A 17,961-nucleotide genomic window follows, 5' to 3' on the forward strand; every position below is an offset into this window, starting at 1 on the left:
GGGAACTGAGCTACAACTTCAACCATGGCTGCAAGTATAACCCCTGCCTCTGACACACAGGGAAGCTATCCAGAGCTGTTCCTGGTGCACACACACCCTTTAATTGAAGGGAGGGCTTTCTGTACCAGTCTGTAGATGTGGATTGTGAGGATCCAATTGTGTAAAGGTTTCTGAGGAAGCCTTTGGAGATGAGAATGGTAGAACTAGTGAAGGAAGCTCGATTATTCCTATTGTATGATGACTTCAAAGGAATTCAATCTTTTTTACAGAAGAACATGAGGAGAGTGAGGAAAAAAAGGTGGAACAGGGACCTTTGTGATCTAATCTGTCAAACTCACAGCTGGGAGGATTTGAAAGGATCATAGGCTCCAAGTGAATAAAATAAGAGACCTTTCAGAAAGTTGAAGTAGCCTAGAAATTGCCTTAAATGCTATTCAGATTCACCTGTAAAAGAAACTGGGTTACTACAATGTATGAATATGCTTTTTCCAACATGCTTCAGCCTGGATAGGCATTTAAGAAAAAAAAAAAAAAAAAAAAAAATGAAGCCATTTTACTGACTATTGGAGATGGGGCTGCCAGAATTTCTCAGACACACAGTTCTGAAATGTCCAGTATTGGGATTTGGATATCCCCTGGTTTTGACGGGAAGCAGTAGAGAGAGGTCCTGGGTTAATTCACTGTGGAGTTTTATGAAAGTTTCACACATTCTGACAAAATTGTTTGTCTTGTTGTATGTTTGTCTTGGTAGGGAGTTAAAAACAAAAGTTTTCAAACTACAAGTTTGGCATCAGCTCTATAAAACCAAAATGTCCTGCTGAAATTCAGGGGTTTGACCTGCTAGTGACCCCTCTTCAGTTCAAAGGGGATAGGGTAGGGATAAACTGGGTTGTGCGTCTTCAGCAGATCTCTCAGCTCTAAGATAAACTATAAATTCCCCTGGCCTTGCCTTCTGCCCATACCGACCCATGCAAATGAAGGAGCGGTTGGCACGGGTCAGTTTGTCAAAATTTGCATCTTCCCCTCCGTTTTGGCCGCAGGGGGAGCTCTGTGAATACACAGACTTCTACCCTGTTGAAGGCAGTGCTGGAGCTTTCAGTTTGAACTTGCCAAAATAGTTGTATTAAAAACCAACTCGCAGTGAGCTTCATGTCACGCCACTCATCTTGCAAGCCGGGCCTTCTAGGATTTTGTCCCAGTTAAGGGGCATTTCCAAAACTCCGGTTGATGGGCTGCTTCCCGGGTGGCCAAGGAAGCTTTCTGTCACTTACTGCAAGGCCACGCAGTGTTCCCACAGCTCTGTGAGTGGGCTGAGTCAGGATGATTCAGTCCTGACCCTTTTTAGAAGAAGGTTTAAAAATATACTTTTCTGGTTTCCTCTAATAAAAGGTTTCTAAAATAAGGTGTATTACCCTTAGCAGGCAATCAACTTGTGGGTTTTATTTAAAATAAATAAATAAATCTAGAATAAAACACAGCATCAGTTAAATGTTTCTCTTATGGCTAAAAATGCTGTGAAATGTTGAATAGCTCTTTTGCTTGATTGCATGATGGTTTGTTTTAAATGAAGTGTGTTGTTCAAATATTACTTTTGGATAAAAAATAATTTTACAGTTGAGTATGCTTGTGTGGAGGATGAAGTGATATAGGGAGCTCTGTGTCTTCTCTCCAAAACCTTGGATGATTTATTTTAAGTGCAAACATATCCTATATATAAACCGGAGACACAGAGAGGTTATGGGGAGCTCGTTTTTGTATTTTCAGGTTATCTGTAAGAAATTTTGTTAGAAAAGCCAATAATATCTTATAATTTAACCAATTTTATGGGGTTATATTAATCGTATACAAAATTCATACTTGGTAAGAAAGATTATCATTTATATTTTTTAAAAAGTTCACACCACAGAGGGGGGGAAGATGAATATGTATTAAATACTTTCCAGAGGTATTTTTCAAAATATGAATAGAACTGTTTTGAACACTTTAAAGACTACAGGCACATTTTTAGATGGAGAAAAAGAGAATATATGGATTTTCTTAAACATGTGAGTGTTTCGTTTTTCCTGCTGTTTTACTTACCCCTCTCTCTGGAAGGATCCACCTTCCTTGCTTATGCTGAATAATTTTTTTATAATGTTTCCTACCATATTTAAAAGGATGTCTGGGTTAGGTTGGTTTAAAAAAAAAAAAAAAAAAGTTTTGTTTTTCCTTCTCTGGATTGTAAATTTACTGAAGCTGTAAATGGATTCTGTAGAGTTGCCAATAGGTTATTAGAAGATATCGAAGGCCTCTCAGTTGTTCAGTTTCTTCTACTGTGACTTTCATCGTGTTTGTATATCAATGGCTTCCTAGTCACCATCAAATATTCTAGGCTGGACAAAATGCAATTTTCAAACTCAAATATTTTCCCCCAAGATACCCCCAAAAGCCTAAAATAACTCAGAGCATCCTTTAAAAGAAACAAACAAACAAAAACCCTTAGTTTTCTTGAAGAGCCTTTAAAATCTCTAGTACGTTAAAACACTTTTGGTTTAATCCCTCTGCCTGTGGATTTACAGCAGCCATATAAGTAGGTCATTTGTGATGCACTCCCTTCCTTGGCATTTGGGCTCCTTGCCCATGGGCATGTCTCACTGTTTGTTGCCAATCAAACCCATCTGATACGCTTCGTGTAGTTCAGTAGGTTGAGGATAACATCGCGTTGTCAGTGTGACCACGCTCATGGTGACAGAAATGTAATGAGCTCGACAGCGTATTACCTCTTCCTGTGTTTGAGTGGTCACTTTTGCTTTGCACCTGCTGTCTGTGTTTTGAACCTTAGTCCGGCTAAGCAGTTATTTTATATAATTTTAACTACAGTATATTTTTTAAATGTGGCATCTGGTAACACGTGCATCATCATCATCTATCCTGTATTCTAAAAGTAATGCTTAGCCCTGGGGCTTCTAAGGAAAATTAATTGAACTTTTTCAACCTTCCTATTAAAAACTTCTCACTTAATGTTCTTTCAAGGAGGAAGACTGCATGCAAAGGAATCACTGATCTTCTGATAACAGAAAATGTTTGGCTATCTCTCTTCTGAGAATGTTCAAAGCTTTTGTATGGACAGAAGGGAGGGAAAATCCATATAGCGGTGCAGCTATGATATGAAGGGCCACTCTCATAAATTAATTGTTGTACTTATTACCTGTTTTTCCAGGTCTTCCCATTATTATATGGGCAGTCGAGCTTTCTCCCATGACAGTATTTTTATACCTGATGGGAGAACAGAGAGTGAACAGACCGTCCAAGCAATGTCACAGGAGAACGTTTTAGGAAAAGTCAAAACACTACAGGTAAGAAATTACAAGGAGGGAAGCGGGGTGGAATTACATTTGAAATGTGGTGGAAATGTTCTTTGGAGTTCCAGAACATGTTAAGTGTGAATAAAGTTGGGTTGCGTGTTCAGTGGCCTGGGGGTTGTTTCTCAGCCATGTAAATTGTCTGTCCACCAGCCACGTTGACAATTTGGATAATCTTGCAGAAGGTCGAAGTTCTGGTCTTGAAAGGTAAGACAGGAATGCTGCAAGTAAACCTGTATAGGTGTCTGCAACTTGTGGGACACATATGAATTGAACTTGTGGTGTAAGCCTGTCCTGATCCTTATGTCTGAGACCTACAGATGTGGCACTGAGTGGGAAAAAAATTAGAAATAAAAATAAAAATTGGGGTTCAGCTGACAGTGGATGGCATACAGTGAGACCTCTTAGCAAAGCTCATTTTGTTATTGTTTTGTACTTTCTACATTTTTCTTCAGTCTTTTCCTCCCTGGTCATTGAGTGGTTCTCAGGAAAGGCAGATATGTTTAACTCTCCAAAGCAAACAGTCGATAAGTAGCTACATACTCAATTCAGTTGGGTATTTGCTTTGAAAGAGCCCTACATGACCTGCTTTCCTTTGTTTCACAGAATTCTGTCCCCTTCTGTAGTGCTCTACCTAATTTTTTGCTTTACTTCTTTTTTATGTCTGCAAGATTCAAGTTTATGCTTATCTAGACCTTGACAGAGCTGTCCTTCAGAAGCACCTATCAGTTTATTGCTCAGGATTGCTGGTAAATTTTTAATGCTGTGTGAGTGCCATTACCCTGTAGATGACAAGTAAAATAGTAGTGACTTCTTTTACCTCCACAGCACCCACTGTCTGGGTCCATCTTCCCTGGTGAGGGAGATATCTCGCATGGTAGGCTAAGGAGACTTGCAGGATGTAATTTTTCCTTTTTCCTGCACGCTGCTATCAGCCGACACAACACTGAATGGCGCTGACTGTGCTGACTATGGATAAACTTTGAAGCAGAAACCACAGCTCCAATTTCCCTGTGCTGTTTTTTCAGCTTAAATTTCCCTGGGTCAGGTAGAATCGACACACGCTACTTGCCGAGCTAGAAGTCATCGTGTTTTAAATGACTACTGGCTCTGGGCAAAGACATGAGGTAGCTGGAACTGACCTGCAGAATGCTTGAGTGTCCTTGGGACACAAAGCCCACCGACTTCAGCAGGGAGCTGTGCCCGCCCTACCTGTTGGATCTGTTCTCTGGCCTTCAGCATGTTAGCTTTTCTCTCAATACCTCTTCTTCTTGTAATCCAGCCTGTAACAACATCCCTCATGCAATTTTTCCCACTCTGCTGGTAATGGTGACATCCACAGCAATCCATGCAAACAGGAGGAAAATGCATAATAAATCATAAATGACTCAGCTATTTACATCTTTATGCAGAAGTTACGTATCATGGATATTTTATTTTTTGTGTCCATGGATATTTTTTTTTTCGTAACCCCACATGAAGGCTCCTTATAAATGAGCCTGGGGGCCACATCCTGCATCTGCAAAATCTGCTGTTCAGGGCATGACTGTTCTCATTTCCCTAGCCATGATTTCCACAGCTGTTCCCTGAATTGTAGGACGAGATCATGGCAAAATCCTATTGCATGCTTTTACGTGGACCTTAGAGTTGGGTCCCAGGTCTAACCAGCTATCTCTGAAAGTTTTATGCACTTACCACCTCACACCTCTTCTTTTTTATTTATTTTTTTATTTTTGTGTGGCAAAATGCTCCTTGGTAAAGGAATGTTGCCAGGATTCAGGTCCCTGTGAACTTGCCATATTCCAAGTAGAGACCAAAAGCTCTGTGAATTTTATCCATTTTCAGGAATTTGTGGATGAAGATGCAGTAAAGGTTCTTGAAACGTTCTTATTTCCCCATTCTCACCTTGCATTTCTGCCATCTCCGGAGTCTTGATGAACCCACAAAAAATGGTGCAAGACTGGTTCAATGTATCAGCCTGGGCAGGTGGCCAGCGCGTGCACTGGTTCGGATTCTTATTATAGAAATTCTTCCTGCTTGATTGTGTGTTCAAGGTAAACTGGTTCTTTCTGGAACAGCCCTCATTTCTTTTTATTGATTTTCAGATTGGCAGCATTCATCTTATCAAGCTCTCCATAAACGGATTGGGTCATGTTCTAAGATTTTACTGCTTGCTGGAAGTCTGGCTGAGAAAAGCCTGGCTTCTTTTTAACCTCAGATAGGCTTTGTGTGTCCTGAAGCTGCTACTTTGTGATGGTTCAAGCCATCCATTGTTGTAAAAGCAGTCTTTTCTTCCTCCTTTGGATCTGCTGAGGTTTACCATTACCTGTTTTCTGAGATGCAGTGTAAAAACCCAGCGTGAACCTGCCCCCACTGAGCACTAGTACCCTGCTACTCATACTGCATTTAGCTCCCCAGGGCCTGGTGCTCTGCTTCTCACGCAAGGCTGTGAACGAGACCTCAGGAGTCTTGCCTAAATGTAGATCTAAAGATCTTTAGATCTAAATCTAAAGCCTAAATCTAGCAGTGCATCAGGGCAGGTCTGAAAGCAACTCTGGGAGCTTGTCTTTATGGGCCTGCCTTTCATAGGCTGGTGGGTTGTTTGTTTTTTCCTTTCTTCAAAGTGTGTTAGATCAACCTCCTCACATTCTACAGCTGGGATTGTTGTTCTTGCTGCTGCTATTTGCCAGAAAAGGCTAACAAACGAGCAAAGGACAGGTCTTGTTTCCGCAAGAAGCTTCACCAAGTAAAATGGAAGCTTGGTTTGAGTGTTTTGATCTCGGTGTATCTGTGCCACATCTCCCCTGTGCTGCACCAATGCTGCAGCATGGCTCTGCTGCAGAGAGGAGGACAGCTTGTGCTCTGCCTCCTGCCTTCACTGAGCGTACCTTGGTCATCTGGCATCCCGCAGGCAGCGGCAGTCGGCTGCAAGAAATGTTAAAGGTTGGGTATGGCTTATGGCTTTTTGCATCTAGGAGCTGCTGGGCTCCATGTGTTCTGTTTCATGCGGCCCTGTGCTGTAAAACAAACAAATCACCTGCTGTCTTTACAGCACCATCTATTGCACAGTGCTTAATTATGATAAAAACATGTTTAGGGAATCCAGACTTCTTGGTCAACTTCTGAAGAACCAATTTTTATATGCAAATTTCACTGGCTTTGTAATGATGAATGCCCCAAGCCTTTTTTTTTTTTTTTTTTTTTTTTTTCTTTTTTTTCTTTTTGCTGTCAGACCTGATGGCTGTTCACTTTTGGAACCCTTTCTCGTAGCCATTAACATATCATAGCTAATGATCAAGCCAGTGCTTCCCCTGCTGTGCACTGCACATTGCATTCTGCCAGACGTTCCCTTTGCTCTTTGTGTTTTATATTGTCCAGATCTTACCAAGGCTACAAAGCTGGTTGTTAAACCTCAGAGCTATTATCGTTTAACTTGATGCTCTTCATTTTATGGAACTGGGAGCAGTTTTCACTGAGTGACTGCCCAGCTTTGTATTTCTTGCAGTTCATTTCATTGGTGCCAATATTTTCTAGTGTCACTGCATTCTAGTTATTTTCTTCAAATTTGACAATTGTTTTCACTTCATAAACTGAATTTATCACCTTTTCCTAATAATTCTATTTCTGAGGCACACCCCCTTTTTCTTATATTACAAATTTTTATGTGGAAAATAATATTACAAATTATTATGTGGAAAACTAGCTTCTATTTTCCTTTTATCTGCTTTGCTTTTAAGATCACAGAATCCCAGGATGGTTTGGGTTGGAAGGGACCTTAAAGCCCACACAGTTCCAGCCCCCTGCCATGGGCAGGGACACCTCCCACCAGCCCAGGCTGCCCAAAGCCCCATCCAGCCTGGCCTTGAGCACTGCCAGGGATGGGGCACACACAGCTTCTCTGGGCAGCCTGTGCCAGGGCCTCACCACCCTCTGAGTGAAGAATTGCTTCCTCATACCTAATGTAACCCTTCCCTCTTTCAGTCTGAAGCCACTACCCCTTGTCCCATCACTCACTCCCTGGCACAGTCCCTCTCCCACTTTCTGCAGCCCCATAGTTCTGGTGCACTGCCAGGGGAGACTCGGGTGATGAATACCACAGATCCTCTAAGTGTCTTCAGGCTTCCCCAGAAGGACTTGCTCTTAACACACACACACATCTATAAGTGATCCATTGCTACTTCATACTGAAATATTCATTTACATCTGGATTTGCTGCAAATACATAGGATCTCAACAGATCCTCTGCCATTTCTTTCTATATACATTTCTTTCACTACTTTCTATAGTCTCCCAGTATACCAAAATAACGTGGTGCTTTCCATTTTATTTTCTCTTAAAAAAATAAATTAAAAAAAGCTTATGTAGGGTGTTTTGCCTGTTCAGATGTGCTGCAGATGTTCTTGTGTGGATAAAGAGGTGGGCTCATTTCCATAAAATGAACAATTAGGTAAAGTGTTTCTGCAGCCTAGAAGAGAAATGACAAGGGAGAGAATATGATGGAGATGCATGAATTCATGAATTCATGAATGGAGTTGGGAAGTGAATAGAGGACAAGTACTCAGTCTGTCTCAGTGTGAGAACATAGGAGCATCAGTTGAAGCTAGTCCCATTTCCAACCCAAAACAAATATTTCTTTATGCATAGCTGGACTGTACAGCTCATTGTCGTGCAGCACTGTTGGTGAAATATTTATAGAAGCTCAAAAAGCAACAACACATTCATAGAAGTTCCCAAATTACTACTGACCCAGAGGTGCTCGGATGCCACAAATCATTGGAGCGCTTTTAGGAGAAATCTTTGTATGGGCTCACCCTGTTCCTGAGTCATTTGATTTTTGGGGTCGCTGTGAGAGACTGTAGAGGGCCAAGAGGTATCTCAGTGTTGGGACTGTTCCTAGGACAAGTACTATTGATGAACTCATGATTTCACAATAGCATATAGCTACAAACCATAACTTATTTATATCTGTGGGCATTGCAGACAGACATGAAGAACAGGTATTTGAGCTGTAGGCAAAATATCATCAGCACTTCTAAGAATTGTTCAAATAGAACCAGTTAAAAATGGTGCTGTTGTATTGATTTTAAACGAACAGAGAAAGTAGCTCTCAGGATCTGGTTTTGGAGTCGCCCCAGGCACAGAGCCTTAACAAGCACGATGTGGTTTCGGGGGGCTGACTCCAACACGCGTGCAGGCAGGCATGTACACAGAAGAGGAGCCAAATCCGAGTGAAAGAGGAGATGCACAGCCCAATCTGGGCTCGCTGCCGGTTAATATGGAAGGTTTGTTCTGTGGCATTTCCTATGCAAACACAAAGAGTGCTTTGAAAGTTGAAGCTTTTTAATTCTCTGCAGGCACCAAGTAATGCAGAGCAATTTCACTTGGGAATTTTATTTCTGAAGTCATTAACGTTAAGCTGGTGTAAAGATGTCAGTTAAATTGCCATGTTCTAGCAAATTATTTGGCATGAAATAAGTGGGGTTGTGTCATGGTCCAGTTACCGAAGATTTTTTAAATGGGATGAGTGCAAATGTTTAAATTTTTTTTTCTAAATTCCCAGGATTTCTTTGCCTTTATTAGATGAATACATTATTTACAGCCGCAGCAGTGAATATCTTAGAGCAGTGAGGCCCTAACCCCAGGGCTGTGGCTTTGCTACATGCTGGTCTGTTCTCACCCGTCGTGGCAGCTCTGCCCAGTGGGGAGGCGTCCAGGGGCCAGCAGCCCCAGCTGGGGGGTTCCCGTCCTGCAGGCGTGAGCTGGTGGCAGCGGCGACTTCCCGTGTGCAGCCCTGCCCCTCACCTCAATCTCAGAAATCGTGGGGATGAGGCGAGCCTGCACTGAGGCAGTTTGATGATTCAGTTCAGAAGCTCTCATGTGTGTGTGCATGGTCCCACCAGCCCATTTTGTGGTCATGCGTGGCAGCTGCACTGAGAACGGTTTGTAAGTCCTGTGGAAATACCCACCCGCCTTGGGGCTGGTAGGAAGGGGCGAAGGGGAAGGTACAGACAAGAGGTGTTTGTCTCTTGCCTTCTGTTCCTGACTGACAATGAGACCGAGGAACAGGATGGTGATTCCTGGCTGCCTTTTGCACAGACCAGAAGAGACCAGGTACGTTTAACTGAGACCAGTATGCCTCTGTGGACATTCCCAAGGAGTGTTTAAGCATCTTGTGCGTGACTGCACAATGGTAGAACAAAATGTCACGCCTGCAACTGCCACTGACTGAGTTGCAAATAATCCTCCTCAGGCACACACTTGCCCTCAGCAGAGGGAATTCTCAAGTAAGGAAGGGTTTAGGATTCTTCTGTGTCCAGGAACACATCTCCAATTCCCTTCTTTTCAGGGAACGTGATCTCTTTTAATGGCTTTGAAGCCTAAATATATGCATCTCTCCATCTCTGGATTGCACTATTTGTGTTTATTCTTTCAAGTAAAATTTGTGTGTTTTTTCTTTTCTTTCAAGGACGATGCAGTTCGGGGTTTTTATAATTGACCAGGTAGAGAATGTATGTGTACGGATTTGAGAGGATAATTGCACCGCAGTTACATTACAAACACATTTTCAAAAATAATGAGGAGTACATTTTGTGTCATTCTTTGAAAGCAATCAGAATAAATTTGCTTAGTGGTAACAAACTACTTGGGATTTAGACATTTAGGATTTAGCATCAGCTTTGGAGGTTGCAGTGTACTGAAAGCAATTGGCCAATGGAAAACTATTAATTGAGTTTATTCCTTTTTTTTTTTTTTTTCTCCATGTAGTCAATAAATAAATGCAAAAAAAGAGCCTTCTGTCCTATAAGGAATACAAGGGCTACTCTTTTTTTTTTTTTTCAGTCTTCAAACTGATTTATGCAAGTCTGAGCAAATGAATCTTTAAACTTCTACAGTCCAGAAATATTGGCAATACGGTATTTCCTGGAAATAACAGGAAAATAGCATTTAAAACCCAATGTACATCTTTACAGCATTTTTCCTGTTTAGGAATATGACTTTGAGATGAAGCAAAGAGCAGCCTCAATTAATACAGTACATTGTCAAATTAAGAATCTGTTCAGGAGCCGGTTTCTGCTGGTGTCAGAGGAGCTGCAGGATCAAAGCATAGTCGCAGCCTTCACAGTACTGAACACAGGCATTTGCTCCCTCCAGCTCCCATTTGCACAGTGGAAACCTGTAAGACTTCAAGTCAGAGAGCTGCATTTATAACAAAAACATTGAAGGATTTTGTGAAACCCTTGCTGTTAGACGATGGGTGCGCTGGCAGTAATCTGGTTGGAATAAACCGCTATTTCAGAACGCTGTGCTAGAGGAATTTAATTATTTTCCATCAAAATTCAAAAGGGCATAGACTGTTCTGATTCACTAACCTGATTCGGAGGAGTCTCAGTGTGCATTTTACCAGGTTTCTGTATCAAAATACTAAGATAATGTTTTGCGGTTAGCATGGGTAAACTTAAGCCCACAGCGCAATGACGAAAGGAAGACTGATCTGACATGAATCCTTTTAGAGGTCTACCTGCTGCTGTTAAAGGGTGTCTTCCCTTGGCAGCCGTTCACCTGAGCCACGTTGATGATTCTGTGGTATGGGAATAAGATAAGCCCTTGTTTTTTGTGATACCTATTCTAATCTTTCATATTTCTCAGTCAAACTCGTATCAGGGGTCCGTGCAGGTACCTAACGTTCACACTGAATACAGGTTGCAAGTTGAAATGAGCACCGCTGAGCTGTGTTTGCAGTAATGAAAGCCAGAGATGGGAGGTCTCTGGAGAATTTTCTGTCTTTGAAAGATGGTAAGGCAGCAAAATAACTACTTTCTCCCTTCCTTCCTAACTGAAAACAATTTGCTGAAATATTTCAGGAAGAAAATCTGTCATTAAATGTGCCTTACTCCTATTTGTTCTTTCTTCAAGAGAAATTATTCGCTGTTACTAAAAACTTTGCTTTCAAAGACTGTATGGTACATGTGTTTGCAGTAGCCAGAGCTGCAACTTCCCCAATTCATCCCACCAGAGGATAGATGATAACTGCTACTTGTTTTACATACCTTCTCCTTGATATAATTCAAGAGTGCTTTCTTGTAACCCTAGAGAGATCGCTTCAAAAGAAAGTAAATGATGGAAAAGCTCCTTTATCTTTTGGCTTACTGTATCTTCTGCGCATAAACTTTTCTCGTGTAAAGGTTGGTGATGGGGCAGTGCATATGAGCATGAACTTACATGAGTCTGTGCACTGTTCCTTGAGAGCAAGCATCTAAAACAAGCTGGGTTTTCTCTCCTTTGAGAATTTGCCTCCTCTAGCACAGAGCTATGCCAGATCCTTAAGATATTAAAACTTGAAAGTGGTCCTCACAGTTAGGATATCTTTAAAAACTACAGTTGCATGGCATACAGGGCTTGGGGGTTGGAGGAGAAAGAAGCTGCTTTTTGAGGCAGTTTTAACTTCTCAGGGTACACATGGATCATGATGTTATCATTTCTTTAAGAAGTAAGGCTTGGTAATTAGCTTTTATAATCAAGGCCTTAATCTAGGACACAGATTAAGAAACCAGAAGGAATGTTGCAAAATTCATAATAATTTTGCAAAAGCTGGCAGCACTGATGAGAGCTCAAGCTGATCACCCAAAGTGAGAACTGATGCAGTGAGTTCCTGACGTTGGTCACTTTGTGGGGAGAATGGAGATGGGATGGCTGGCGTGTTGCAGCAATGTGAGCCTCGAGTTGGTTTTTGTTGTTGTTGTCCTGATTTCTGTGCAGCTTCCATGTGGAGAACAGGCACGTGTTAGACTTGACTTGTTTTGCTCATAATATAAATATCCTTTTTTTTTTTTTTCCTCTTTTTGTTTTTCAGCAACAGTTGGCCAAGAATATAAAATTTGGGCAGCCTCCACAAATGACAGTTTCTGGGAGGACAATGGGGGAGGCAAGTGCTAGTGTAGAAGAGGATGTATTGCTCGGTAGCCCCATGGAGACTGACACTCAGCAGGACACAGTGCTCTCAGAGAGTGGCAATAAAGTAAGCACTTCAAATCGATGTGTTTGTGGCATTACAGTGGTACTACAGCAGGGGAGTTCACTGGGGAGTAACAGATGTCTCCAGTGAGGCATCGCTGAGCTCAGCGGGCTGTTGTACGTGGGTGGCATCTCTCAGCTTGTGCTGCTGGGACTGGTGCGAAGTGTGTGCTCTTGGCATCCCGAGCCAGGTCCCACAACATCACCAACTCGAATGTCTGCTCTGCACCTCGGCAAAACAGGCATTGCTCGCAGTGTAGCTGTAGGACCGGATTTTTTCTAAGACAGAAAATATCTTGACATATGGCTTTGCCTGCATAGAGAGTTGTGCACAGCAACTATGGTAAAAACGAAAATCCAAAATGAGATCCATAAAACCCTTGGTCTTGGGGTAAATATCCATATTCCTCAGACAGGAGATGAAGGCAGATGTGGTGGAGAACCATTCTGAGAACAGTCCATAAGCCCAATGTCCAGTGCAATTCAAATAATTGTCCTAATTCTTCATAGAGACTTTGATACAGGAACTGGAGGCATTGAGGTAACTAGAAGGGGCTTGCTCTGACAGTGAGAAAGCACAGCGAGTGATGGGAGCTCTCTGGAAATCCTCTAAGGCGAGACTGGCTCCGTGTGAAGTTGCAGTGGGTGACAGGAACACGAGGGACATCCATTTCCCTGCCCCAAAGAGGCTGCCTTTGTGCCTGGGTTCCCCTGGGGGAGGCACACAGCACCCCCACTGTGGACATGCACCCATCTGATCCTGGAGGGCGACCAGGGCGTGAGCTCGTGGTCACTAGGGGTATCTGGCTGCAGGAAAGGTAACGACACCAAGTGTCCTCTGCAGCTCATGCCAAACCTACAGAAGGGAGATTTATGGCTGAGGTGGCCAAAACTCTTCATCGGTCTTCAAGGGGCAGCATAGCTCCCCTCAGCACCCGGCACACCGCAGACCTCCAGCTTGAAAGCAGAAGTAATTCAGTCACTAAATCACGGGATTACCCCTGGGTATTAAGGAGGGAGAGATTCAGTCTTTACCAGCTGCTCTTTCAAACTCTGTGTATTGAAAACAGGATTAGTGCTACCTTGCACAATTCCTTTTTCTGAATACTGCAGGAGTAAACGTCCCTTTGACAAGGAGATTGCAGCTCAAAGTGCCCAGGCAGATCCCAACAAATCAGTGCTGAAATGCAAGAGCACTCAGCACTTTGCCTTTCTCTTACTGTGCACTGCTCACTACCTGCTCTGTCGGAGCTTTCCTGGCACATGGCAGCTTGCTTGGTTCCTGCTCCTCTCTGCTGCTGGCCGTGTAACAGCTCTGTGTTCGTCTGCGTGGGCTGGGGGCACGGGGTGGCTTCTGGCAGGGGCTGGTGGCTGGGCCTACGAAGCACTGTGCTATTTTGTGTCCTCTGCTGCCTTGTGACTGCTGGTTTTCCTCAGCAAGCTGGATCGCCAGCAGGAGTTCTAGGTTTCATTTAATGGGTATTTGTCAAGCTGGTTCTTTATACTTTGTGCTAATAACCTGTTTAGAAGGAAGGGCTGTACTTTTTCACATGTACCTGGTGCAATGGGGTGCCAGCATTCACTAGGTTATGAACTAATAATGTGAAATAAGGAGTAAAGAGATGTTTCTGGATGCGATGAATGCTGCTTCAGCCCCTGTGCCTTAAAATCCCCTTGTGTGAGATGGCTTCAAGGGGGACGATAGCTAAGGAGTCCTAGTGGCCAACAGGCTTGGGTTGCTGCAGGACTGATGTGCTTTGTGAGGAGTCAGGAGTCTTGGGCTGCAGCTCGATGCAGCAGAGGTAGTGCCTCACTGGGGAGGGACCAGGTTCGTAGCTGTGCTTAGGCCTAGCTCAGGAGAAAACAAAGGTAGTAAGAGCTGCCTGAAATCCTGCAAAGCTGTGCTCTTCCTTTTGATTTTGAGCCTAGTTATCTCCTTAAGGAATTTTGCCCTTTGTAGTATGTAGCAGCAGCGACTGCTTCTTATAGACAGCGGTGTGATCGAAGGAGCAACAAAGAGAAAAATGTAGTATTTAGAAACAAGAATTGTTTATCTATCAATCCTGCAGTGACACGACATGAAAAAAATTGTCTACTGTAACTTGTCTGATTTCACAACTCCTTCCACCCATATTTATTAGATCCTTTATGTTCTACTATCTAGCTGTGGTAACCTTCTTGTTTTCTAGTCAACTGAGGCTCCAGATCTGTTGAGAACAATGAATTTGCCCGGAGCAGGACGTGAAGTGGAAGAAAAGGTACCAAAGCTTTTATACTCAGTTTGTACTCAATTACTTTGCCGGTTTTAGTTACTAGAAGCCTGTCAGTCAGTTTTTGCTTTAATACACATTTCTTTGTTTCTTGACCATCCAAGAATTTGTAATTAAGCACTCACTGAGACTGAGAAATCTGCTTCTACACTGAGAGCTGATGGCAGAACTCAGTCTCTGCCAGTCCTGCAGCATTCCTGCATTCGATGCATTAATCACAGACACACAATTTTCCTAAGTACTTCTACTACTTTGTTATGTCTACGCGTAATTCAATAACTGTATGCAAAATGTTCCATCAGCTCCTAAGTAATTGGTTCCCTCATTAGCATATGTTTAACCTCAGAAGACTGCAGAGCTGTCTGGAAAACAATGTATGGGACTCTTCCCTTACAGAAGATGTTTTCTCCTTTTTTTTTTTTTTTTTTTTTTTGTGTGTGTGTGTGTGTGTGTTCTTTTTCCACTGGGGTTGAGCCAAATACCAGTCTCGGGATGATAGGGCAGTGATGTACAGGAGAGGCTGTGATTATGGGCACTCTCACAGGTCTAGATGTACAGCTCCACTCTATTTATTCACACAAGTTGTCTCACTAAATCACTTTGTTTGTATTTGCAGTTTCTGAACCTAAATATTTGAAATGCAAGAGGAAAAGCACCAAAGCCACTATTCTCTCTCTCTCTTTTTTTTTTTTTTTTTTTTTTTTTTTTTCCCAGTACTTTGGTGCTAGCTTGGGCAACTCCGCATGTGGCAGGAAACTTCACTAGAGGCACTGAGCTGGTCTGAGACCCAATATCTCAGTCAGCTCCCATGCAAACAGTACAGCTGTGTTGCTGTTCTGTTACAGTGCTTAGATAAGTCATTCTGATTTACTCTTGCCTAAAGTCTATCATCTAAACGATTTAAAGATTCACATATTTTTCAATAAGCAAACTTTAAAATGTTCTAAAGGATGTTGTTGAAAACTGCCTCTGCCCCTCCCATTTCCAACAGCTTCTGCACGGAACTAAATTGTGAACAAACTTAGACCATTCCAAGTAGTTTTTAGATAAAAAGTATGCAAATGTGTGGTACTGGGAAAAGGAAAATGTTACAGCTGGATGAAGTTCATAATTTCTGTAGTGGAAAAACAGGGTTTGAAACAAACTAGTTATAGTTATAAACTAATTAGTTTATAAACTAATAATTGCTTTGAATTCAAAACTGCAAAGTTTTGCGGGGATTGTTTTTTGTTCTGCTGTTGTTGTTTTTGTGTGTTTTGTTTGTTTGCTGTATGAATATTTTTAAATGGAACAAATAGTTTAATAAAAGCTTCTTGTCTTTGTGATATGGACAGGTCACTCCAGTCAGACCATCTCGGCCAAAAAGACAATTCTCCTGTTCTGGCACAATTGAAACAATCAATCTGGATGCAGTTCCCCAGGCTGTTGCTCGTCTAGACAACAGTGCAGCTAAACACAAGCTGTCAGTAAAGCCAAAAAAGCAGAGGATGTCAAGAAAGCACAAGAGATTAACAAAGGTATTGAACCACTGGTGAAATAATGAGGGAGGGGGTACTTGTTCAGCTGGGTAACCACAAATGAGTGCACCAGGAGTAGCAATAGAGAGAAGACTGCCACAATGTGTAATTAATACCATTAGAGATAGATACTGAAGCTTCTTGGACAAATCTTGTGTCTCCAGGGCAAAACAAAATGGGTGCTTGTTTTGTTTTGTCTTGAAATCAAGATAAAGACCTAAAGATAAAGCCCTGCCTGGCCAAATGATGCAAAAAAGTTTTAATCACAGAACCACAGAATGGCTTGGGGTGGAAGGGGCCTTAAAGCCCACCCAGTTCCAGCCCCCTGCCATGGGCAGGGACACCTCCCACCAGCCCAGGCTGCCCAAAGCCCCATCCAGCCTGTCCTTGAGCACTGCCAGGGATGGGGCATCCACAGCTTCTCTGGGCAGCCTGTGCCAGTGCCTCACCACCCTCTGAGTGAAGAATTTGAACATGTCTTCACAGGAGAGGTGCTCCAGCCCTCTGATCATCCCCATGGCCCTTCTCTGGACCCGCTCCAACAGGTCCGTGTCATTCTTGTGCTGGGGGCCGCAGACCTGGATGATACCTAATATGATAGCTATAGTAATAGCTAATATATGTAGTTGAAACAAATGCTACTTAAATCTGAGGTATTTCAACTAGAGCTTTCTGATTCTTGCTATTCTAGTTTAAAAAAAAAGTCATAATGGTCTGAAGAATATCTGCCACTGGTAATGCTGCTCCTGTATAGGCGATCAGGTAGTACAAATTGGGGGGAAAATAAACAGCTTTTCTTAAAATGGCACGGATTGTGAGAGTGGTGGTATCACTGTCTTACATGAAAGACCAAGACTTGAGTAACACAGCTCTTTCAACAGCTTTTAAAGTGAATTATCAAATCCTAGCTCCATGTGCTTACTGCATGGTTTTTATCTTGACAGCCTTTGTAAATGGGACTGTTGAAGTACTACAGCGTACAGGACAGCCCACTTCCCCACCATTGTACTTCAATGTCACTCTGGTGATGAAGAAATTAAATTCAAGCCTTTTTTTATGCAGTGGTTTTGTTTAACTGGAGCCAAATGATGACAAACGATAGCGGGACAGGGCTGTTCAGGTGCAGCTCGTCTTTAGACCATGTTGCTGCAGAGACAAGGAGCAGGCTGTGCAGGAGGTCTGCCCTCGCTGTGCTGCAGGCATTGCACGTGCTGGACAGCGTGGCTTTGCGAGGGAGCTCTAGGTTTTGTCAGTGGCCTGGCAGTAGAGCTGGAGGTTTGGCTGCCTGTGAAGGTATCCTGGCTCAGGATTTGTGAAAAGCAACCACATGCTGTTCCCCTGAGCAGAGTCCTTTCCTGGATTGCAGTGCAGAGCTCTTTCATGCGGGTAACAGCTTCTGTCTCAGCTAACATGTAGATTTACTACCAAAAAACTGGCAAAACAACTGCCCTTAGGCCGGTGCTAATTATTGCAAGCTCTAAGAATGGAGCTCCAAGTAACAAAAGAGGGATACAAAACACATTTTCTCTATTCCTCAGGCCACTGTAAATTTGAAATGCCAGGTCTTAATCTGGATTAACTCGTATAACCAAAGGGTGACTGAATATTTAGCATTACACTGTTATCACTGTTGGGATGTTTTCTTTCTTATAAGGGCTATCATCTGTACGGGTGAGAGGCAGGGAACATACAGTGATGGTAACCATAAACTGTAGTGTGTTGGCTCTGGATGCGAATCGTTGTTTTTAAAGAAAAAAAGTAATTTTGCATTTGCAAGTGATAGTTTTTTCACTGTAAGTAACAAGCCAACAAGTAGGCAAT

General features: G+C 42.6%; 1 protein-coding gene across 9 annotated transcripts in view; it reads left to right on the forward strand.

Annotated features, from left to right (window-relative positions):
• The window catches only part of CRACD (capping protein inhibiting regulator of actin dynamics), a 122,739-nt gene that overhangs the window by 93,259 nt on the left and 11,519 nt on the right, over positions 1-17,961 (forward strand). For 8 of the 9 annotated variants that reach the window (XM_084517844.1, XM_084517851.1, XM_084517852.1 and 5 more), the window contains 4 exons: positions 3,200-3,335; positions 12,193-12,357; positions 14,543-14,611; positions 15,958-16,140. In XM_084517844.1, coding sequence (XP_084373970.1) covers positions 3,200-3,335; positions 12,193-12,357; positions 14,543-14,611; positions 15,958-16,140 — 553 coding nt within the window. The remainder of the gene's footprint in view (positions 1-3,199; positions 3,336-12,192; positions 12,358-14,542; positions 14,612-15,957; positions 16,141-17,961) is intronic. The other variant, XM_084517850.1, reaches the window with a different exon arrangement.

Source organism: Aythya ferina (assembly GCF_964211825.1).
Source record: "Aythya ferina genome assembly, chromosome: 4".
Classification (NCBI taxonomy): Eukaryota; Metazoa; Chordata; class Aves; order Anseriformes; family Anatidae; genus Aythya; species Aythya ferina.